Source organism: Marmota monax, unplaced genomic scaffold (genome assembly GCF_021218885.2).
Source record: "Marmota monax isolate L192 unplaced genomic scaffold, Marmota_monax_Labrador192_F-V1.1 WCK01_AAM20220418_F8-fsc00080, whole genome shotgun sequence".
In the NCBI taxonomy this organism is placed as follows: domain Eukaryota; kingdom Metazoa; phylum Chordata; class Mammalia; order Rodentia; family Sciuridae; genus Marmota; species Marmota monax.
This window is the reverse complement of record NW_026694750.1, coordinates 4,640,448-4,664,154: the sequence shown is the minus strand read 5'-3', so window position 1 is coordinate 4,664,154 and position 23,707 is coordinate 4,640,448. Positions and strand designations below refer to the sequence as shown.

The window sequence follows — 23,707 nt, the reverse complement described above, 5'->3', positions numbered from 1 at the left end:
CACCCTATGACCTGACCTTGGAAGCCTTTCTGCCCTTCAAGCCCGATCTCAACTGCAGTCTAGTCACCAAGGAAAGAAATGCTCTGCAAATGCATGCCCGCTGGACAGTGAGACACCCTCGCACTCATTTCTGCTAGCGAAGGAACAGGGGATCAGCACGTGGTCTGGGTGCCGAAGTCGAGGCCTGGGCGGCACTTGTTTCCGGGCTGTGGGCTCCAGCTCTCCCGCGGCCTCTGAGTAGCGGACGGGAGGCTGACCTCCCCTGTCTTGACAGCTGCCCAGGGGCAAAGCCCGCCCGAGGTGCCCGCTTCCAAGGCTGCCCTCGCTGCAGGGGCTGCACGTTCCCACTGGGGCCGGGACAGAAGCCTGGAGAGGCCCCCTGGCGGCCGTGACCTTGGTGTCCGAGCCTCAGCTCATCGTCCTGTGGGCTCGGGGCAACAACACGGCTCCAGGGCCAGCGCAGGTACGTGGGCTGGGCACGCACCCCGGGGCTCCCGAGCCCGTCCCCTGCGCGCCCCCGGCCCTGCCTTGGAAGGGCGCAAGCAGCGTGCGGGCGGCCTGGGCAGTGAGGCAGGGACAGGGACCACCAGCTCCGCGGCGGGGGCTTGGCGGGGCTTGGCGGGGCTTGGCGGGGGTCGGCGGGGGCCGGCGGGACTCGGGCGGGGCTCGGGCTGCGGCCGGCGGGAGCGCGCGCGGCGGCGGGGTCACGCGGGCTCCGGCCAGGCCGCGGCTCCGGGGTCGGACGGGGCGGGCGTGGCCAGCGCGGCCTTCCAGAGCCGCTCAGCCAGCCGCAACCCCGACGGCGTCGCCCCGCGGGCCTCACCTCCCTGCGCACGTTCAGCAGCGAGTAATAGTCTTCATTGTCCAGCTCCTCCTCGCCCAAGGCCGTCGCCATCTTCGCAACCTTTCACCCCGCTAAACCGGCAGGGCCGTACTCAAGAGGGTCCCGCGCGTCGTGGCGCCGCCCGCGATTCCGCCCGACTGCGCCACAGCGGCCCCTGGCGGCCGGGAGTCTCCGCGCGCGAGCGCGCCTGCGCCCTGCGCCCCCGCGCGGCCGGATCCCTCCACGTGCTGCCCACGCGCTGCGGCCGGAGACCCGCCTTGCCATCGCGGGGCCGCTCTGGGACTCAAAAGGGAGTCTGTAGCGTCACATCACCTAGGTTGTCACTCTCTGGGTACTGCGGAGACACGCCCAAATCCGGGGAAAAGCTGAGGGCGCAGCCAGAGCCCAGGCGTCCCCCTCCCGGCGGCAGAGCCCATCAGATGGGCTCACGGTGGCCCCACTTGCTGAATTGTGTTTGCACAGAAAATCTCCCAAACCAGACTTTGCGTCGCTCCGTCGCCATCACCCTGCTCTTGTACCCATCCCCATTGCCTTTTCTCATGTACCTAGCTCCATGGTCTTTTTCTTGGCCACTCAGAAGCTTTCCTGCCCCGAGAACGGGCTCCACGTTAAAAAAAAAAAAAAAAAATGATTGCCCTATATTTAGGAGCACCTGGCCGTCTTTTCTGCTGTGTAAATGGAGGCAATACCCATTTGCTTCCTAACGTAATCGTCTCTGGCAGGCGTGTGTTCCTACGGTTTCTACCCCAAAGCCATTCTGCTGTAAATTTCTCCCTTGTAATTTAGCAGTGGAGTCTAATTGATTTTAACCTGGTGCCTGCTGTTTGGTGCATTATTAAAGATGTCTTGGTCACAATAATTTAAATAATGTAAATGTCTTAGAAATGATGCTATTATCAAGAGAAGGTGGGCGGTAGGCATACTCTTGCCACCTGTTTGGTTGCTGTACCAGTTCTTTGTCATTTTCCAGGGGCCTTTGTTCTTCCTTAACTAACCATCAGTTTGGAACCATCCCGGTTGCCCTTCATAAACAGGTCTCCTGGGAAGCCCCAACACCTGTCTGTGGATTTGAGAAGTTGATTTCTTTCTCTTCCTAATTTTTGGCCAGATGTGCACCATCTGGGCCTGTGTATCATCCCTTCCAAGTTGCCCAGTCCTCTTAGGACCTTGTGGTGTGAGATGCTCAGGTGTGCCGAGATGGGATGTTTAGCAGCAGAGAGTCAGTCTGCAACCAGCTGTCAGCTCAGGTCGAACCCAGGGCCTTGTGCATGTGAGGCAAGCAGTCTACCAACTGAGCTCTATTCTCAGCCATCAGTAGTTTTTATAGACTTCCCTTTTCCTCCTTTTCAGAGCTGTGATTATGGCCAAATTGCAGGCTGACATTTGCTGGTCTTTCAGAATTTCCTACAGAGCATGGAGAAAGAACGCTACGCTGTTGACCTTCTTTTTCCCTAGGTTTGTGGACAGTAATTGGGTGCAGTGCTCCCTGGGGTAGAGGAGTTGGTTGCTATCCCTCCTCTTGCTTTGGAAAACAGCTAGAAATCACACACAGAGAACATGACATACATTTCACTATGCCCAGGTCTGTGTTTCTATGATTGAGAATGACCTGATTTTTTATCACCACTCAGACAAAATAAATAGTGACCAGGGTGCTCCGTGTCGGTCCCCTCTTGGGCCCACAGTGTTTCATGTTACCGTTCCTTGAAAAGTGGTTGTGGTAAATGCGCAGGCCTCAGGAATGTACTTAATTCAGAGATTGGCTCTCCGGCTTCTGCCCTCCCAGAACCCTAATCTGTGATGGGCAAAATCATGGAAACCATGGGCTGTACAGATTCGTAAGTTAAAAGCACACATCCAACGCTCTCCCCGAGCCAGAGCAACTGACAAAACTCAGCTGTTTTTACTCAGGCCTTGAGCTTGTGTCTGCTTTTATGGAGAGAGCATAAAGCAATTCGTAACTTAGCTGCAGAGCAAAACCTAATACACATATGTAATATATTCACATAACTATAGATACATGTGTGTATTTTATACATATATATGCACATATATAAACCATGCCTATTATACACATTAGATAATATAATGTATTTTATATGTATGTGTAATACAACTGTTTTGAATTCTCTCATCTTTTTTCAGTCCCCAATATTTTTTTTTTGCATACAGCAATAATAATGTCTATTTTATTCTGCTGCCCTTCCTATCCCCCCTTTATCTTTTTTTTCAGGTCTTTTTAATATTTATTTTTTAGTTATAGGTGGACAAAATATCTTTATTTTATTTTTATGTGGTGCTGAGGATCAAACCCAGTGCCTCAGATGTGGTAGACAAGCACTCTACCACTGAGCCATAAACCCAGCCCAAATTCTCTCATCTTTAAGTAGGATGTTTATCTCTCTTTCATATTCAGAATGACCCCTGAAGATTTTGGCTTTCTGTGCAACCAACCACCCTGTGTAGACACTGAGGGAGCTTCCTCCGTTAAAAGGCTCAATCCAGCCCGATCCTCCTCTCTAGTGTGTACTCGAGAGCAGATGGCCAGGTGAGGTACAGGATGCCCAGTTAAACTTGAATTTCAGATAAACAGTGAATATTTTTTTTAGTATAAATATACTGATATTAAACATCATATGCCTATCACTTATTCTAAATAATTGTTGTTTATCTGAAATTCAGATTTAACAGGGTGCTGGTTTGGATTAGGCATGTCCCCGAGGGCCATGTGTGTGAAGGCTCACTTCCCATTGTGGCACTGGGAGGGGGCTTAGAAACTTTAAGAGGTGGGGCTTGGCGGGAGATCTCAGGTCTTCACAGGCAGGACCTCAAAGGGGTTGTGGCATGGTGTTCTCTTCTTCTTTTACCTCTTGGCTGCTGTGAGGTGAATGGGCTTCTGCTCCACATTCCTGCCATGATGTGCTCTTATAGGCCCAAAGCAGTGGGGCCCATCCATCAAGGACTAAAGAAAGGTTCCAGTCATGAGAAACCGCGAGGGAGTTTTAAATTAAAGAGACAAGACTCTAATGACCTTTAAACCAGCTCCAGGACGGCTCCTCCTAGCTCCAGCCTCCAGCCACCAAGTGCAGTAGCGAGGTTTACTGAAGAGGCGAGAGAGAGAGAGAGAGAGAGAGAGAGAGAGAGAGAGAGAGAGAGAGAGAGAGAACACGCCGGGGAGTGGACTTTTGTTGGGAAACAAAAAATTCTGGGGAAAATCCCATCCAATGAAGGTTAAGGGGGCAGCATCCCAAGGTCAGGGGCGACGATTGGGTCTTCGGGGTAGTGGCTAGGCACGCTTCTGCACGGACAAGCCCTCGGACCTTGGAAAGGGTGGGGAAAGCTCTGACACAGCTGTGTCTAAGTGCCTCTCACTCAGCCAGGGAGGTAACTCAAATCACATGCGAAGATGGCCTCTCACACTAAAGCCTTCAAAATTGTGAGCCAGACTAAACCTTTCCTCTTCATAAGTTTATTTATCTCAGTTGTTACAGTAACAGAAAGCTGACTAAGGCACTGGGAAATAAATAAATAAATAAATAAATAAATAAATAAGCAAATCCTATTTGTTTGCAGCCCCAACTGGAGGTTTTTCTATCTTTTCTCTTTTTCCTGAGTAATAGTCCTGAGAAAAGAGCACAGCAGCCCACCTTTACCTCCTCTCAAGCCAGTCTGAATCCACCCACCTCTCTGTAATTCAGGGGCAAAAAGTCAACTGTCATCGCTTAAAACTATTCCTGTGTCACTGAGTGGGGGCTGGGATTTAGTGCTTACTTGCCTCCTGGGCCGGGTCTTCCTTTCCCTCACAAGTGCTGCTCACCCTGTTAATGGAGATGGGGAAGAGCCTTAGCTAAAGGAAAGGTGAGAGAATTTGCAGGCTCTTAAGAATTACATTCTCTGGATGTTATCTGCTCCCCAAGTGTTAGGTGACTTGTCACTGACATCTTTAGCCCTATGATAACTGCAGAGGGACACTCGGAGGGAGAGCCACACCTGCTGTGCTGAGAGGGCCGCCCAGAGATAGAGCTGGCTGAGAGCCCAACCAGAGGGCAGCCTCGGGTGGCAGTGGAGACACAGTGGCAGTGTGGGGACACACTAGAAGCTTCTGGGACTCGCTGTAATAGACCTCGCCTCACTTTCTCTGTCCCCGTATCAATCCATTCAGCCTGTCAGCTCCCTTGGCAGGGACCCAGTTGATCCCTGTGTGACATGCCCTCTCTGACATTTGCTGACCGTAATGCTTTGACCTTGGCTCGACCCACCACATCCTCCCAGGTTCGCTTGCCTCCAACACCTGCCTTTTACGCCCCTTCCACACTGTCACAAGTAGCTGGAGCAAATTCGAAGTTCATGCTCTCTGACTTCCACCGGGCCCGCCGTGTGACATGGCGGGGCCTTCAATGTCCACCTTTTTAACATCCTATCAATCCCTCCACACTGTCTAGTCCACAATCTTTAAGATTGAAGACAGAATCCAGGAGTGAGCATCGGAGTTTCCGCAGTTCACAGAGAGAAACGGCTTCTGTGCTGTGGAACGAACACTTGAATGGATGTGTGTGTGTGTGTGTGTGTGTGTGCTTGCACGCGGGGGTGCAGACAATGAAGTGTTAACACTCAGGTCCAGCATGGTGGCGCCGTGGTGGAACAGCCCAGGTGGAGGAACTCACCCTGCACTTGTTGGTCAGGGAGGATCTACCTGGGGAGGTAATTTGGGCCTCAGCGATGGAAGAAATCCAGCTTTGCAAGACCTCGAGGAAGCAGCTTCCAGTGCAGAGGCTCGGGCCAGGCAGGAGTTGGTGCTTCGGGGCCAGGGCGAGAGCCACTGAGCTTGCCACTGACGAAGGCAGGGCAAGTGCTAGGAGAAAATGTTAGAGAAACCACACTGGGCGGGATCGCAGAGGGCCGCAGAGGCAGTGATCAGAGTTTAATTTTTGTTCTCACCACAATGGGGAGCCATACAAGGATTTTTAAGTTGGGGAAGAACATGGTCTAATATTTTCCCCCCAAAAAAATATTACCTCAGGGGACACTGGGTTAGAGGGGCCAAGAATGGTGGCTTACCCTCAGTCTTGGTCCATTAGAGGTTGCCACAGTTTTTCAGAAGAGAGAGCTTGGTGGCCTTGGACCATGACAGGAGCAAGGGGAGGGTCAACATAGCCCACCCCTGGACTGCTGCTCTGGTTTGGCTGTGGCCTGTCCCCCCAGGACTCATGTGTTGGAAATGTGGTCCTCCTGGGGGGGTGCTATTGCAGGCAGTGTGGATCCTCTTAGAGGTGGGGCTTGGTGGGAGGTGACTGGGTCGTTGGGGGCGTGCCCTTGTAAGGATGGCCTTAGGCCTGGGCCTAAACAACTCCATTTTAAAACTCCAGTTTGAAGCCTGTAGTCTCCCATTCAGCCTACAAACAAGTCACTTCTCCTTACCCTGATAAACTCAGAGTGAAACCTCTGTCTTGTTGTCCTCGACCCATAAGAGGGAGAGGCAAGAAAATCAGGGTGGGGACCACCAGACCAGATGCTTTAACCCCAGGGCAAATGATGTCACTGAGAAATTTGGTGGCAGCTGATAGGGAATGAAAGGAGGGTCAGAAGCCCCCAAATTTAGTATAAACTATGGAGCAAATGAACAGACATTCAGCCAGCCACAATGATGTCCACATGCCGGAGAGCCTGATGAGGACCTGGACTGACATCCAACTCTTCTCATCGATTGCCTGATCCTCTGCATCTTCCTCATCGCTCTCAAACTCTACAGCCACATCATGGGTCTGCTGAGAAAAGGACTTCTCCTCAACCAGCTAGCTGTCAGCTCCACCCCAGGAGAAGCCTGCCTTGGTCACCGAGGTCTGAGTGAGTGTGCATCTGCTGGACTTGGAGCCTAAGGCTTGAGACTTTTGATCTGACAGTTGAGCTTAACATGCAGAGGGAATGTCTGTCATGAGCCTGTCATGATTAAGTGGGTTTTCAGTGCTTAGAATTAATCTAGAGTTGTTTGCTGTGAATTGATTCTGTCTATTGCAGTGCCTAGTATTAAGGATTGTCATTTTCTTGATTAAGAACCTATAGAGTGAAATTGTACTGAGTGATTTGAGTGAATATAGCATTGAAAAGAGCAGAAGTGCTTGGACATTCTTTATTTCTCCCCCTGGACGTCATAAGTTGCACCTTTTGCCCATCACGACAGCCCTCTGAAGGAATTAAGTCGTTCTCATGGAGCCTCAGTTGTTATACAGTGAGCCTGGCGCCTCCCCGTTCTCTGGCTTCCTGTCTCCGTACGTGATCTCTCTTCGCCACGTGAGCTCCTGCCATGGTGCTGTCTCCATGATATAACGTATCCAAAGGGACCCTCACCAGAGCCAGTGCCATGCTGTCTGGGCTTTTAGCCTCCAAAACTGTAAGCCAAATCAACCTCATTTTTTAATACATTATCTGTCCTCAAGAGTTTGGTTATACAAGTGGGAACAGGCTAATACACCATTGGACTGAAATCACCAGGAATTGCTGATAGACTGGGGGATGAGGAAGAGAGAAGAATCAATGGTCATTCCTGTATTTTGGCTTGAGTTACTAAGAAATAAGGCCACTTGTGGAACTGAGGAAGGCTATGGAAGAGGCAGGCATGGGAGGAAGGTAACCAAGATCATGGTTTTGAAGTATTAGAGCTCGGTCTTTGCTAGGCTTCCAAGTGGAGATGGCACCTACTGCTTCTGCTTTCTTCCCTGCTCACACTCTAATCCCTTGCTCTCAGGAGCTCATCCCCGACATTTAATTAAAATTTCCTTCTAGCTGGAAATGGGGGTATATGCTTGTGGTCCCAGCTACTTGGGAGGCTGAAGTGGGAGGATCACTTGGGCTGGGCAACGTAGCAAGACCTTGTCTCAAAAAAAATAGAAGGATTATTTTAATATTTCTATGACTTTTGAACCCCAGATCCAATGGCATTTGTTCAGCTGCCATCTGATTGGACACCAGGCTGTGTTTTCCGATGTCATTCATGTTCTTCTTCATCATGGCCTCTTCCTCTGAGTGCTGTGCCTTTTTCTCTCTTCCACATTTTTCCATTTATGTTCCTCTTTGTCCTCCGACCTATCATTAGGGATGCTTGGAGGTCTGGGTTTGCCATATAACCCCTAGTTTCCCTTTATGGATCTTTGGTTCTAGTCAGAAAAACATTGTTTTCTGAATATTTCATCGTTTTTCATCCTGTGCCGCATCCCTGATTGTCCATGTGGCCTCATCGACCTTCATCCTTATTAACGCTCTTGGCAATTTCTTTGAATGGGGCTCTGCGCTTGGAGAACTCTTTCAGATTTTGCTTACCTGAAAGTGTCTTTCTCTTGCTTCTTTTCTTTTTCTTTCTTTTTGGATTGAACTCAGGGGCACTTAACTACTGAGCTCCACCTCCAGCCTGCAACCCTTTTTATTTTTCAGACAGGGTCTTGCTAAGTCGTTTATGGCCTTGCTAAGTTGCTGAGCCTTGCTTTGAATTTGAGATCCTCCTGCCTCCGTCTCCCAAATCACTGGGATTACAGGCACATGCCACTATGCCTGGGTCTTTTGCTTTTATTAATAAAGAATATTAAAAGGTAGAGAGATTTACTTTGGCTGTTGTTGTTGTTAGTATTTGGGCACTGGGGATTGAACCCAGGGCCACTCTACCACTAAGCTACATCCCTCCCTAGCCTTTTAAATTTTATTTTGAGACAGAGTCTCACTAAGTTGCTGAGTCTGTCTTTGAACTTGCAATCCTTCTACTCAGACTCTTGAGTCACTGGGATGACAGGTGTGTATGTCACCTGTGCCCAGATTTGACTGTTATTTATTTTCCAGCATGTCGACAGTATGATTTCATTTCCTTAGGCTTTTATTATGGCTATTGTGAAGTAATAATTCTCTTTCCTTTTGGGGGGACCCCAAGCAAATATGTTAGTTCTTCTCAGCCTAAACTTTCTTTCTTTTCTTTTCTTTTTTTTTTTTGCAGCAGGGGGAGGTACTAGGGATTGAACTCAGAGACACTCATCCACTGAACCACATCCCCAACCTTATTTTTTATTTTATTTAGAGACAGGGTCTCACTGAGTTGCTTAGCACCTCGTTGTTGCTGAGGCTGGCTTTGAACCTGCAATCCTCCTGTCTCAGCCTCCAGAGCTGCTGGGATTGCAGGCATGTGCCACTGCACCCCAAGAAACTTTCTTTTATATCTTCTTTTCCTCTTCTTCTCAATCTCTATGGCGTCTTTGTGGATGGTTAGCTCTAATCAATCTTTCCCTTACTAATTCTCTTATTTTTCTCAAAACCTTTTTATTGCCTTATGAAGGCATAGTTTAGGTATAATAAAATGCATACCTTTTTTTTTTAAATGCATACCTTTAAAGAGAATAGTTTTATGCATTTAGAGACACATGTATATACCCAGAGATCCATGACCACAATGGGAAAAAAAAAAAAGAAAATTCTCATCACCCCCCAAGTTTCCTCATACCCTTTTATAGTCTCTCATCACCCCCATGTTCAGATAACCACTGAAACTAGATTGCAGTTTAAATTAAATTAAATTTGCATTTTAGAATTATATACATAGAATCATATGTCCAGCTTCAATCCTGCTTGTTTTCAATACCATAATTGTAAGACAAACAATTTCTTTTTTTCCACTATTGGCACCCCATTTCCTGGATGCCTTATTTTCTTTTTTGTCTTGTTTTGTTCCATTGTTTAGAGGGGGAAAGTCCTCACACATCTTTTAAAAGAACTTGAATGCCCTTTATATTATTAGATAGTTTGATATATGGATAGTTTGGCTGGGTATAAAAGTCTAGGTTGTAAGATTTTTTTTCCCCTTCGGAACTTTAAAGGCATTGCTATATCAACTTCAATTTTCCAGAATTGTTAGCAATAAGCAGATTCTATTCTAATTACTGGATCTTTGTAGCTATCTTTTTTTGGGGGTATGTGTGTGAATATTCTTATTCCTGGTTTTCTGAAATTCCATGTGACATATATGTAGGGATCTTTTATAATTGATTGTGCTGTGCTAGGTGTGGTGGCACATGCCTGTAATTCCAATGATTTGGGAGGCTGAGGTAGAAGAATTACAAATCTGAGTTCAGAATTGGCAAGTTTGAGGGCAGCTTCAGTAACTTAGTGAGAACCTGTCTCAAAATAAAAAATAAAAGGTCTGGATGTAGCATGATGGTAAAGCACCCCCTGAGTTCAGTCCCCAGTACTGAATAAAAATCTTTTAACCAGAAAAATCATGTCCATCATTCTGGAAAAATGTATTTGATTCTTTCTCAAACTTTATTGTGATGTTGGAAATCCTAGACTGATTTTCTGTTTTTTTTTTTTTTTAATTTCCATTGTTTTGCCTTTTTTTTAAAGAGAGAGAGAGAGAGAGAGAGAGAGAGAGAGAGAGAGAGAGAGAGAATTTTTAATAATATTTATTTTTATTTTTTTTAGTTATTGGCGGACACAACATCTTTGTTTGTACGTGGTGCTGAGGATCGAACCCCGGCCGCTCGCATGCCAGGCGAGCACGCTACCGCTTGAGCCACATCCCCAGCCCTTGTTTTGCCTTTTTAAATTTTTTTGTCAGAAAAAATTATATCTCCTGATGCTTTTATTGATTTTCAAAAGTGTCTATATAATCATATTTAAAATTTTTACAGAATTTTTCTTGTTCTGTGATTATTTTTATTTTCCTATAAGAGAATTTCAGGGTTGCAATATGTTTTATCTTATCTCTGAGGATACATTTGAGTTTTATTCTACTCCCTGATTGTTTTTATTTCTAAAAATAATCTAGTTCTCCACCCCCCTTCATTTATTTTGGTCTGGTGTGTGTGTGTGTGTGTGTGTGTGTGTGTGTAAAATTCCCTCAAGGTCTGGTGGTCCTTGGCTCTCTCTTCTTGTGAGCTGTCCTCTTGGAGAGCATCTTGGAGGGTCATCAGTGGAGTCCTTCAGGTGTTAGATCTGTAGGTTTTTCTCTTGAGTGGGCCTGTTTTCCCAGAGAGGAGTCCCTTTTTTCTCCTGCTTGGGGCCAGTAAAAGCCTGCGGGGGAAAGGGCTGGACTGGCACCCCATACCCAGACATTCATGAAACTCCCATCTATCCAGCATCTGGTGGCTAGCGGGACTGTGTTATGTAGGCTCCCAAGTTTTCCTGCTGAGCCTCATCTGTGCGGTCAACAAACCTCCTGCCTGGGAGCTGGGGTGGTATGGTTGCTTGGCTGAGTAAACTCGGGAAGGAGATCCAGGGTTTTGAATTATTCTTTGTGTAGATAATAACACCCCTGTCCCGCCTCTGACTCATGAACTACCTCTGGGTCCTGATCACAAACCAGCTTACTCTGGGGGGGCACAGACCCCTCCATTTTATATCTTTGAAAACTTTGTTGACATCTTTTTGTCTGAAGTCGACCCTTCTCCCATGCATTTTATCCATATGCATTAAATCTGTTTGCTTCCTTTGTTACTGTTTTATTGGAATTTCTGGGGGGAGCGAGATTAGCTCCCGCGTGTGCTTTATCAGGTGGACCTCAGTCCTTCTGTACAGTGTAGTGTCACGCCACCTACCCATCGTGCCGCTTGTAATAGGCCACTTACAGATTTCCATCATTTAGAAATTTATGTGCTCTCCTGACTCTAAGCCCCTTGAGGCAAGTGCTTGAAATGTTCTGGGTGCCTGGCTGCAAGCACATGCATGTGCGTGGCGTGTGCTGAGACGGAGGAGAGCAAGTGCTGGGAACAGAAGACCACAGTGGTGGAGCAGCGGGAGCCGTTTCCACCCACTCACAGGCAGAGGGACAGAGTTCAGGATTGGGTGCCGAGGACTCCTGGGAGCAGAGCATCGCCAAGGAAGGCCTCGAGCTGTGAACTGGGTGGACCAGGGCTCCCCCCAGTGTCTCTGGGCTCAGGAAGCACGTGGCTGTTCAGTTGCAGCTCCACGTTAGCCTGTTACAGACCAGTGGCCCAAACAAAGGGGTTTGTTCTCACATTCAGGAAGTCTAAGATCAGGGCCAGCAGATTGGATGTCTGGTGAGGGCCCACTTCCTTGTCCACTGACGAGTTCTCACATGGCAGAAGGGGCAAGGGACCTCTCTGGAGTCTCTTTCATAAGGCCTTACTCCAATTCAGGAGGCTCCACCCTCATGGCCTAATCATCTTAAAAAGCCCCCACCTGTCACCTTGAATTAGGATTCAACATGAATTCGTGGGGTACAGAGACATTCGGACCACAGTAATGCCCATGGTCCTTCCCTACCCAGTGGGAGCCCTGAGAAGAGATTGCAGAGGAGGTTTGTCACTGAGGATGGTGGAGTGGTGACCTGCTTTGACCGCAGACATGGTCCAGATTTGAATAAATGGTTCCTTTTAAATTAAGTGCCAACTTGAAAGAGAAACTTTGTTTTGTCTTCCTGTGGATTTTTTTTATATTTCAAAAATTTGGGGAGTCCTTGAGGGGAGGTGTTATTTCATGGGCATAGAGTTTCAGTTTTGCAAGATGGAGAGTTCTGGATATGGGCTGCCCAACAGGGTGAGTGTGTTTAATGCACTGAACTGTTCATTTAAAAATGGTTGAGATGAATCCCAGCAACTCTGGAGGCTGAGGCAGGAGGATCACGAGTTCGAGGCCAGCCTCAGCAACTTAGGTCCTGAAGAAAAAATGATCAAGATGGCGGTTTATTTATTTATTTCTTCCTTTCTTTTTCTTTTCTCATTTTCTGCACTGCTGGCGGTGAACCCAGGTCCTTACACAGCGGTAGGCAAATGCTCTACCGCTGAGCTGTGCCTCTAGCCCCAAAGACAGTAAATTTTATTTATGGATTTTTCATCACAATTAAAAATTTTTAAAAAATGTATGTTTTTGGAGCCTTGATCTCTTGACTTTGAGAGCTCTTGAATCATGAGACCTTATCCTGTTCTCACTGTCATCCTGACAGCTAAGCTACAGGAGGAAATGTTACTGGTCAGTCAGGGATGGAAAGTTCCGGAACTTAGCAGGATTGCCTCTGCTTGGTGTCACATGTGATACAGTGTTTGCAACTTGAGTGATGAGTGTTTTTTTAGCTTGGGGAGGCCAGCTGGGTTGTAGATGTGGCAGGTGAGGCTTCGGCCCCTCCGTGTTAAAGGTGGAGCCGATGCTCCTGCAGTAGGAGCCAGGAGTCTGTTCCCCAGGCACCCCTGGCATTCTGTGCTGGGTGTCTTTCTGTGGGGAACCTCCGTGGGCCTTGGAGGACATGGAGCAGCATCCCCGGCCTCCACCCCTAGATGCCAGTAGCACCACACCCCACTGTGACAGCCTGGAATGTCCCCAGACATTGCTGAAAGTCCCTGGGGACAAAATCACCCCCAGTTGAACACCATTGGGCTAGAGGTAGCCAACGTGTCCACAAACCACAAGGATCTCAATGTCCATTTTTCTTCTTCAACATCAGATTTTCCTGGGTCCACTCTGAGCAAAATTTTCTAGCTTCTAAAATAAAATGAATGGAAAAAGAAAAACGTATTTAAGCTGTCTTTTAAAGAATGTTTACTCTAAGCAGACATGGTGGTATATGCCTGTAATCCCAGCAACTTGGGAGGCTGAGACAGCAGGATCACAAGTTTGAGGCCAGCCTCAGCCATTTTGCTAGACCCTGTCTCAAAATAAAAAATAAAAAGGGCTGGGGTATAGCTCAGTGGCAGGGTACTCCTGGGTTCAATCCCCAGGACTGCAAAAAAAAAAAGTTTATTATATGATACCTGATTATTTAATTTAATCTTTTGAGCAATTCTCTGATGTAATTATCAATAGCCTCATTTTACAATTAAGCAAGATGGCTCTGGAGAAACTGAGTTCTCAGCTCACCATGCTGGTGAACAGAGAAACCAGGATTCAGAGCAGGTTTGACTCTTTCAACTACTATCTTTACACTTATTGATTTATCCTCTTTTAGATTAATTTATATGATGATTTTCAGAGGACTTACAGGCATATGTGTGATAAAGCAGCTTAATTTCAACATTCTATGGAATTTGTGGTGTGTAAGGATACTCTCAGTGAGCCACAAAGGTAGGAGTTGTTATAGCGTCCACTCCACAGCTCCAACTCTAAGATAAAAATCTCTGTGATTTAGAAAATAAGGACATTGTCCTGCCGCATGGAGGGAAAGAAGTTGGTTAAGGGCCGCCAAGGTCCCCCTGTATTAATGCTCCAATGTCCCTTAGCCAGCAGAGGGCAGACTTGTGGTCCCGATGAACAGAAGTGGGCAGAGGAACGCGCTTGGTTTAGAATGGGGGCAGAGCTTGCGGGGAATCCCGCTAGCCTCGGGGCTTGTCCAGGGCGGTCTGTTTTTATACTCCTGGACGAGGCACGGGGTGTTCCTGCCCTTTTAGAGATGTGACCTCCTTCCGTAGGGATAGCAGAAAGCTACTGAGCCGTGTCAGCTCTGCTTTCCTGGTTTTGCTGGGCTCCTGTGGTTCTCTGGCACCTCCGAGACACACAGCTATGGGATGACCTGCACAATCTTACAGGGCCGTTGGGTTGTAGAAGCAAAACTCTCTCTGCCGTGAAACACCTCCACGTCCTGCTTAGTGGGTGCTCGGGGCTCAATGCCCACCTGCAAAGCCACCAGGTGTTCAGGAGGCCCCAGCATGTGACCCGGGGCGGGACACCCAAGCCAGACCGTGATGGACGTGCTAACAAGAGGAACGCTACCCCGTCTTTTTTCGTGGAGAAGGAAATTGCCAACAGAGCCATTAGCCAAAATCCTGCCCAGGCTGCCACTCTGATGAACTTGGCCGAGCCTTCGCCTCACCTGCTCGCCAGCACGAAAATCCCCCAGAGCGGGGCTTCTCCAGGACTGTCAAGTCTCCTGGAGAAACTGGCTTTCGCCCGCTGTCTGCTCCTTCTGCCAGCCCCCTGTGACTAGCTGGGGGCCTGGCAGAGCCACATAAATCATGACAAACCTCTCACAGGCTTTCCTGCGCCATCCGTGTTACTGCTGGCACCTGGGCAGAGTGGAGTGTTTTCCACGTGGCCTCTGAACTGGAGTGGTGGAGGCCGGTAAGCCTGGAGCATTCCTGTCCCCTGATGCTCTGTCCACCTCACTCCCAGGTGTGTCTGGTTACCTGCAAAGTGTGAGGCGGTTGCTCAGCCTGGTGTGGCACTCGTTTGGAGAAACCCTAGCAATATCACAGACGCTGTTTCTTCAGTGGAGGTGAAGGGCATCCTCACTCTGAGCCAGGAGTTCGCCCAGAATCAGCCCACCTGCTGGATTCACGTGTTGAACACAAGGTTTGAATTACTCGTCCTCACAAACAACACGAAAAGACAGAAGTTCCGAGGTTTGGCATCACCATGGCAACGCCCCAGATCCCTACCATCCCCAGGTCTGAAAATGATCGGAGCCACTTGTGCCAGGCCTCTGAAATTGGCAAAGCCTCGAGGCTCACGGGGCGCCCATTCACGGCTCGCAATGTGGGTTTTTGCAGTTTCCAGGGCAAAGTCTCACATTAAGTGGGTATAAGGAGTTGAACGGTGGCCCCCAAAGATACCTCCAAGTCTTGACCCCTAGAACCCGTGAATGCTATGAGGGAAAAAGGTCTTTGTGGATATAATTAAGGACCTCAAGATGAGATTACCTTGGATAGGAGGGTGACCTTACATCTAATGACAGGTGACCTTCATAATAAAAAGGCAGAAGGAGACCCAGGGAAGAAGGCTCTGATAACAGACAGAGATGGGAGCAGGGCCACCACATGCCAGGGAGCACCCGCAGCCCCCGGAGCTGGGAGAGGCAGGAAGGGTCTCTCCTGGAGTCTTCAGAGGGTGTGGCCCTGCCCACAGCCAGATTTTGGACTTCTGGCCACCAGAACTGTGGAGAGAATAAATTTCTGTTACTTTAAGCCACCAGGTTTGTGGTCATCTGTGACCACGGCCACAGGGAACCCACACCGACGGTGACCTCTACTGCCCTCGGCCTGTCCACCATGCTTGCTCTTAGCAGCAGATCTTTCCTCTGGACTGAAGAATATGCTTTTTTTTCCCTTAAAAACAAAAAACAAAAACAAACAAACAAACAAACAACAACAACAAAAACCCCCAGCAAAGTCAAGTAGTGTTTGGGAGGGTCGCCCAGATGGCCAGGTCAGCGGCCAGCAGAAGTAACTGAGGTATGCATGGGCTGTGCTTGGGCCATGAGGTTTGTCCTCGGGTGTCTGGAGAGTCACTCTCTCAGGAGCCCTGTTGTTTTTCCATCCCCCTCCTACCTGGAGCTCAGTTGAGAGCTTCCCCTGCTGCCCCTCCTTCCTCATGCTGGTCAGACTCCTCTCTTGTAGCATCATAAACGGTTTCCATGGAAACAAAAGGCTGTGATCGAATGGTACCGATGTACATGTAAACTTCAGGATTAAACACGGGGCTATTGTTTTTGCCTGCCTCGGAGTTTCATTCATTCTGAGATTTTCCCAGGGGACTTGGGCTTGCCCATCCATCACTCTCCTGGGTCTCTACCACATTCCAGCCTGCCTGGCCAAGGAAGTGCAGAGCACCCCAGGAGCACCTCAGATCGTCAGGCCCCCAGGCTTCGGGCTTTCTCTTAGTTTTGGCATGTGCATGTAAATGTCAACAGGTGAGGTGAGATCTGTTGTAAATAAGCAGATGGTCCCCGCAGGGATGGAAATTCTAGCAGGTGATATCGCAGCCAAAGACGTTGCCAATCTAGACTCATCATTTGTTTAGTGCATCAGAATTGGGGAACGGAAGAGGAACGTGGACCCAAGGCCATGCGCTTGTCCTCACACCCGTGAGTCACACCTGCCTCCTGCCAGTGCCAAAGGCACGGCTACCCATGCAGACTTCTCCAAGGGAGTTAAGTCGCAGCAGAACACACTTAAGGCCTTCAGCGGGTTCCAAGTAACTGGGCTATGGCCTGGTGAAGGAGCTCGAGTAGAGATTCTGGGCCACTGGAGCTCGGCACCCTTGGTTTACGAGACATACCGCCTGGTGACTCCTACTTGGGAGAAAGCCGGGTGTAGGTGGGGTGACATTATCATGCCGATATGCTTCCCAGAGCAAAAAGAGCCCTACTGATGATACCGGGATAATAGGCACGATCAGGACTGTCCCTGAAAAGAGGGACATATGTAAACCTAACTTTAGGCCACACTGCCCCCAGCTCCACAGCAGATCAGAGTTGAAGTGTCTCAGGACGAATGCCCTACTTCTGGAGATGGACGGTGGGTGGCACAACACTGTGACCCAACGAGGTGAACTTGCTGAGCGCCACAGAGGCTCACTCTTGACAGTGCTTAGGATGGAGAATCCCGTGTCATGTACATTTTGCCACAATTAGAACAAGCAGCAGGCCTCCGGATATCCCCTTCAAACCTGCTCCTTCTGCTCTCTCCTCGCCATTGAAGGCAACTCTATGTTTCCATTCGCTAAAGGCAGAGACCTCCTCTCTCTCAGAGCCCGTTTGGCACACCAGCAAGTCTCAGTGGCTTTGCCTTCAGATTCATCCACCCAGGACCTCACACGTCTCACACACCTGCCACCCTGGCCCGCGGACATTGCCTGTTGGATAGTCAGCGTCACATGCTGAATTGCGTCCTCCTGGCCCACCCACAGTCCCTTCTCAGCACGATCCTGCCAGGTATCAGGGAACACGAGCCCTCCCGGCACAACGCCACTGGCTTCCACGTCACTCCCGGCATCCATCTTCCCTGTGACCCCGGGCCCTTCATGACCGAACGCCGCTTTGTCGTGGTTTTGCTTTCCATAGTTTCACATATCTGAGGTCCATCACAGTCTGAAAGTTTAAATGGGAAATTCCAGGAATAAACTGCAAGTTGTAAGTTGAATGCCATTCTGAATAACATGATGAAACATGGAGCCTTCCCACTCTGTCCATCCAGGACAAGAATCTCCCCTCTATCTAGTGTATCCACACTGTATATGCTACCCACCCATTACCCAGGGGTCACATTGATCGTAGTGTCATCTCAGGGCTTGTGCTCCAGTGCTTAGTAGCCCAACGCTAAGTCACCGTGCCTATGCCATCCACCTCGCCTTATCACATAGGCATTGTATCATCTCACACCATCACGAGAAGAAGCGTGAGTCCAGCAACAAGGTATTTTGAGAGAGAGAGAGAGAGCTGAGTGGGGGAGGGAGGGACCACATTCATATAGCTTTTATCCCAGTAGGTAATTATCATTATTCTATTTAATTATTAGTTATTGTGGTTAATTTCTTACTGTGACTAATTTATCCTTAAGCTTTATCATGAAAGTAGGTACAGGGAAAAGCAGTCTAGGTAGGATTGGGTACTTTGTGCAGTTTCCAGCATCCACAGGAGTCTGGGAACGTGAGCCCTTGGACAGGAGGGACTGCTCTTTCCGTCTCTCAGCTCTCCCTCACTGGCTTCATCTCTCAGCTTCCCCATGATGTGCGCTCCATTCTGGCCGTGCCTCCTGCTCTTCAGACTCACCACAGATGGCCGCCTCGGGGCCTTTGTGGTTGCTGTTCCCTCTGCTACAATGCTGTTCCCCCCAGATCATCAGGGCCCGATGCCCCACCTTCTGTCTGCACCTGGACTCCGTGAGCTCTTCCTTGGCCACTGTAGGGAAGCGTCAGCACCACCAACACTCCTGTTCCCTTGCTCGCTTTCTTTTTTCATTCACACATATCAGTACTTGACCTACTATATATTTTATCATCTTGTTTATTTTCAACCTTCCCCACTAAAATACATGATGCTATAGGCAAGGTTTTGCAAAATCTCCTGCCAGGCGTGGTGGCACATGCCTGTAATCCCCACAACTCAGGAGGCTGAGGCAGGAGGATTGCAAGTTTGAGGACAGCCTCAGGCTTGATTCAAAATAAAAATAAATAAATAAAAAGACTGGGGATGTGGCTCAGTGGTAGAGTACTCCTGGGTCCAATCCGAATACTATTAAAAAAAAAAAAGAAGTTAAGAAAGAAAGAAGAAAACTCCCTTGTTCTCTGATTTGCCTGCAGTGCCCCCGTCAGCAGCACCAGACATATTCTTGATCCTCAGTAAATATTTGTCAAATTAATGAAAGAGCCAGACATTTAGGGAATTGCTCAGGATTCGCTTTTAGGAAACATTCTGTGACTGGTGAGTGGCCTCGCTGGCCGCTCACACATGTTCTATTTGTATTACTTCTATAATCTTGACCTGCATTCCACTTAACTCAGTGGTTCTCACCTGGGGGCAGAGGGACATCTGACAATAAATGGAGACATTTTTGTTCTTTCTAAGAGAGGAAAGGTGATGCTGGTATCTGGTGGGCAGAGGCCAGAGATCTTGCTTAGTACTCTAAGTAATGCACAGGACAGCACCCCATAATAAAGAATTATCAGGACAGAATGTCAACTGTGCTAAGGTTGAGAAACCTGACTTCTCCTGATCATATTAGGAGTGATCTAGCTTGCATTCCGTGGGAGGTGAGTTTCTTATGGGCTTTTGAGGATGGCTTGTGTTCCTAACCTGCAGAATTTATTTGGAGATAAGGTCTTTTAAGTAACTAAAATGAGGTCATCAGAGTGAGCTCTAACTTAATTTGACTGGTGCCCTAAGAAAAAGGGGAAATTTGGTCAGAGGCACACATGGAGGGAAGACAATGTGAAGACGCTTGGGGAGAAGATGGCCACATGTGAGAAACGATGGGCTCTAAGCCACGGCAGGCCAGAAGCTGGAAAGGCAAGGAAGGACTCTCCCCTGGAGCCAGGGACAGCGTGACCCTGCCAACAGGACCCTGGGATTTCTAGCCTCTAGACTGGGAGGATACTCTTCTGTTGTTTAAGCGGTTCATCTTTCGGTGTTTGTTACTGCAGCTGGAGCAAACTAATACACGGGCAGAGCCAGTGCTAAATCCAAGCTTGACATCAAATGGACTGTGTCCCCTGCAACGATTAAATCAGTTTCCTGAGAAAATAAGGCGTTTTACTAAGATGGTGATTAGATCCTCATGTGGGAGGAGAGAACAGGATATTTAGACTTTAGGGTGTCTTGAGACTCATCATGCCCTGGAGTGAACCAAGAACACTTGTATAATAAATTTTCAAAGCCGCCAGTCGCCAAAGCCTTTCATGGGAAGATGACCCCAGCACAAAGTGTTTTTTTTTTTGCTAATATTAACTTTGGTTCTATTTCAGATCAATGAAGGCAAAACCAGGAGATCCCATAAATCCTGCTGTACCTGTCCTCGCTGTCAAATTATGCCCTGATAAAGCTTCTCTTGGCTAATGATATGGCCATCACCCAGAAGGGATGCGGGTAGGAGGGGCTTTCCAAGAGCATCTGCCCCACCGCGGGGACACTTGTCATCAGCGTCACCTGGAGGCTCTGTGGCTCCAGTGAAGGGTGATTCTTTGAACATCATTTTCTCTAAAAACAAATAAGAATGACAATTTAAAAATAAACAAAGATGTGGATTTAAAGGCTACTTAGTGTCCCAGGACCAAGATTAATGGTGAGTGGCAAGTTTTTGTGAAGTTCTTCTGTAGTCCGATTAGCTGTGCTGGGAGTCCAGAGAGATAATGTCTTTTCACGTATAAAAGATCCTATTGATTTCCTGTTAGTATTACCCTGAAGATGTGCAGCGTGTATCTATGGGAGCAGAGTCAGCCTTCCATCACTTGCTTTATGGGAAGAGAATGGTTATTGTATCTTTCCCCATAAAATATAATCTCTTTTTCTCTTTCAAAACCTACTCATCCCTCTGGGAATTTCCACTTGTAATCTGTGGAAGTGAATTGATTATTTTATTTTATTTTATTTTTTTTTGCATGTGCCAGTATTTTTATATTTGGCTTCTCTATGTTTCCTCATTGTTCTCTGGAGTCTGGCTTTTCTAGATTGTTATTTGAGCTCATCTAAAAATAAATGTTAAAAATCTCATGTCTTTTAAAAGACACATGCAGCCACTTCATGATGGTGGATGTCAGGTGCCCTGACTTGATTGGACTGGGGCGCCCCTCACTTAGCCCCCCTGTTGGGGCTGGTGTTGGTGAGGTCCCTAGTGTATTCCAGCAGGATTAAAATGCAAAACCAAGTCGCTGAATGTAGGGAATGCTCTTCCTGCTGATTGGGGCTCTCAGCATTAAGTCTGGGCATTTCTTCAGGATCAATTAAGATACAAGGGCAGAGTCCTGCATATTTAAATACCATGCTCCAAGCTGTGGCTTGCTAAGCTAATGAGTTTGGCTGAGAAGACCCCGGCAATGAGGTGCTGTCCACACCTTCTATAGAGAGGTCTGCAAACCTTAGCTTGGCCATAGAACCTGTGCTTATGGACTGGCCTCCACCTTTTGATTAACATAGATTCCTCCTTGCCTCTCCTGTCCACAGCCTCCCCACCCTTACACGTTAAGCCCTCCTCGCCCCTCCACAGTCCCGTCCACACTTTCTGTCTTCTCTCCTGAATTCTTGTTCCTCTTTAAATTCCTGTGATACTTATGGATGACAGCTCCCTGCCAGCATGTCATTATAGCCACCGTGGGCTGGGGATGTGGCTATAATTTGCTTAGAATGCTCAAGGCCCTGGGTTCCATCCCCAGCTCTACAAAGGAAAAAAAAAATACAGCCACCTCGTCCTGCTCTGCCTTGTTGCAGGTACACTGTTTTACAGCACGACAGGGGTCCTGACTCCAGGGTGAGTCTGCTCCCACCCCTCCACTTCCGCTTCCCATCCATCCCCTCATGCTACGCCTGGAGCCAACCAACTTTATTATTGTAATATATTGTACCAAATGCACTGTAACAGTATAACATGTATATTATATGGACATGTAATGACATATAACATAGATATGGAACTCAGAGTTACGACCCCCAAAATTCATATGTTGAAATCAACTTCTAACACCCAGCACCTGATCATGTGACTGAATTTGGAGACAGGCTCTTTTGTTGTTTCTTTTCTTTCATGTGATGCTGGGGGTTGAACCAGGATTTTGTGCATGTTAGGCACATGCTGTATCCCTGAACTCTATCACCAACCTGGAGATAGGGTCTTTGAAGAGGTAATTTAATTAAAATGAGGTCATGCTGGGTTCTAATCCAAGGGGACTGGTGTCCTTATAAAAAGAGATTGAGACACAGACAAGCGCAGATGCTCCTTGACTTAGGACAGGGGCCATGCTCTGATAGCCCATCATCAGTTGAAAGTATCTCAGGTTGCAAAGGCATTTGGTGCCCCCAACCCAGGAACACCCTAGCTTAGCAACACAGTGCCCTGCAGAGTACTGGTTGCTTCCTCTTGATACTGGCTGGTGGGAAGCTGTGGCACCCTGCCGCTGCGGCACCCTGCCGCTGCCTGGCCTCATGAAAGAGGATCATATCACATACCCTCAGCCTGGGAAAGATCCAGATTCAAGTCATAGTTGAAACATAGTTTCTACCAAATGCATATTGCTTTCACACAGTCTCAAAGTTAAAACATTCTAACTGTGACCATTGTAAGCTGGAGACCTGCCTGCAAGCCAAGGAGAGAGGCCTCAGGAGCAACCAGCCTGCTGATACCTCCATCTCAGACTTCCGGCCTCCAGGTCTGTCGAAAGGTACACTTCAGTTGTATAAGTTGCACAGCTCAGTGATACAGGACAAGGCCAAATCTCTCAGCTTACTATTAAATTGTGTCCCATCCCACATTCCCATCCCGTCTTCTCCCTCCCAAGGTGGACCCCTCTGTCCACTCTGACTCGCAGCGTCCTCGTTTCCCACACTACCCCTCACCTCTGGCTCTCTTCCTCTCTCCCTGGGCAGCTTGCCCCTTCTCCCTTGCCCTCATCCCCTCCTCCCTGCACCTCCTGTTGTTCTGAGCATCAGGAACAAGATGAGCAGCTTCCCTGTGGGCTATGCAGTGGTTTTCCAGCTGCGCTCCCGGGGACAGCACCAGAGGAAAGGGGCCAGCTCCCCCTACCTGCCCGTTAAGCAGAGCTGCCCGACTTTTTCCTGTGATTCGCTTATTTTTTTCCATCTGTTGTTTTAAAGCAGGTTTTGTAGCGTGGCAGTGCACAATCCCACTGAAGTTCTTCCCTGGATGTAGTGACAGCAAAATGTCCAAAAAGTCACACAAAGCTAATGGTCCTTGTTCAGGAAACACTGAAGCCAACAAAGCCCGCCACACTTTTTATCTTGATTTCCTAGAACGGTGCTCATTGCCAGGGACAAACTCAACCATCAAATCTCATTGACTCTGAGAATGTGGCTCCCATATACTGCTGCCCATTCCAATCCATCAGACAGGCGGCGGCTGCGCTGCTAACGTGCTCACGGCTCGCTGTGTTATTAATCTGTTTCCTAAGTACGAAAGGATGACGGTCTCTATTCTCTGATGCAGATGTGGACCTTTGCCAGGTCACATCTGGCCAGAGGTTGGGTGCACAATGACTTCACGAAGAAATCAATTCCTGTTCCCTCCAGCTGACCTTAGGGTTGTCTTCCCAGGCTTGCTTCTTTCTGTTGTAATATAAAAATTAAATTCCGGTCTGTGTGATTTACATGGTGCTGTTTCTTTCAGAAGCCCACGGCACACTGCATGTTAGCAAGGTCCCGATGAGGCAAGGACAGGAAGGGCTAGAATCATGTCCTAGTGTCATGTAGCGATATGGGCGTAGAAGAAGGAAGAGCTGGCCATCTAGTCCTGTCCACCCACGCCTATGGTCGCAGGTTACCTTGCAGGCCTAAGATCCCATAGCCAGATTCATAAATCAGTTTTGTCTAGTCTGATTATCTGTTTCATCAGAGATTTCGCATAGATTTCCTATGTTTCTGATCAGTTACCATGGATATTGCCTTTGTTATCACAGTCCTCCAAAACAAGAAGCTGCACTTCCGTGGGCTTTACTCACTGTAAG

General features: G+C 48.1%; 1 protein-coding gene and 1 long non-coding RNA gene across 2 annotated transcripts in view; one reads left to right on the top strand and one right to left on the bottom strand.

Moving 5' to 3' along the window:
• The window catches only part of Dnajc11 (DnaJ heat shock protein family (Hsp40) member C11), a 58,828-nt gene extending 57,856 nt beyond the window's left edge, over window positions 1-972 (bottom strand). Inside the window, exon 1 of the mRNA XM_046424513.2 lies at window positions 824-972. Within this exon, the coding sequence (XP_046280469.1) occupies window positions 824-895 (72 nt within the window). The 5' untranslated portion in view covers window positions 896-972. The remainder of the gene's footprint in view (window positions 1-823) is intronic.
• On the top strand, window positions 178-20,292 carry LOC124079205 (uncharacterized). The gene is made up of 2 exons (XR_006847207.2): window positions 178-463; window positions 20,003-20,292. It is a non-coding gene; the product is annotated as an uncharacterized LOC124079205 (long non-coding RNA).
• Window positions 20,293-23,707: the final 3,415 nt, after the last annotated feature.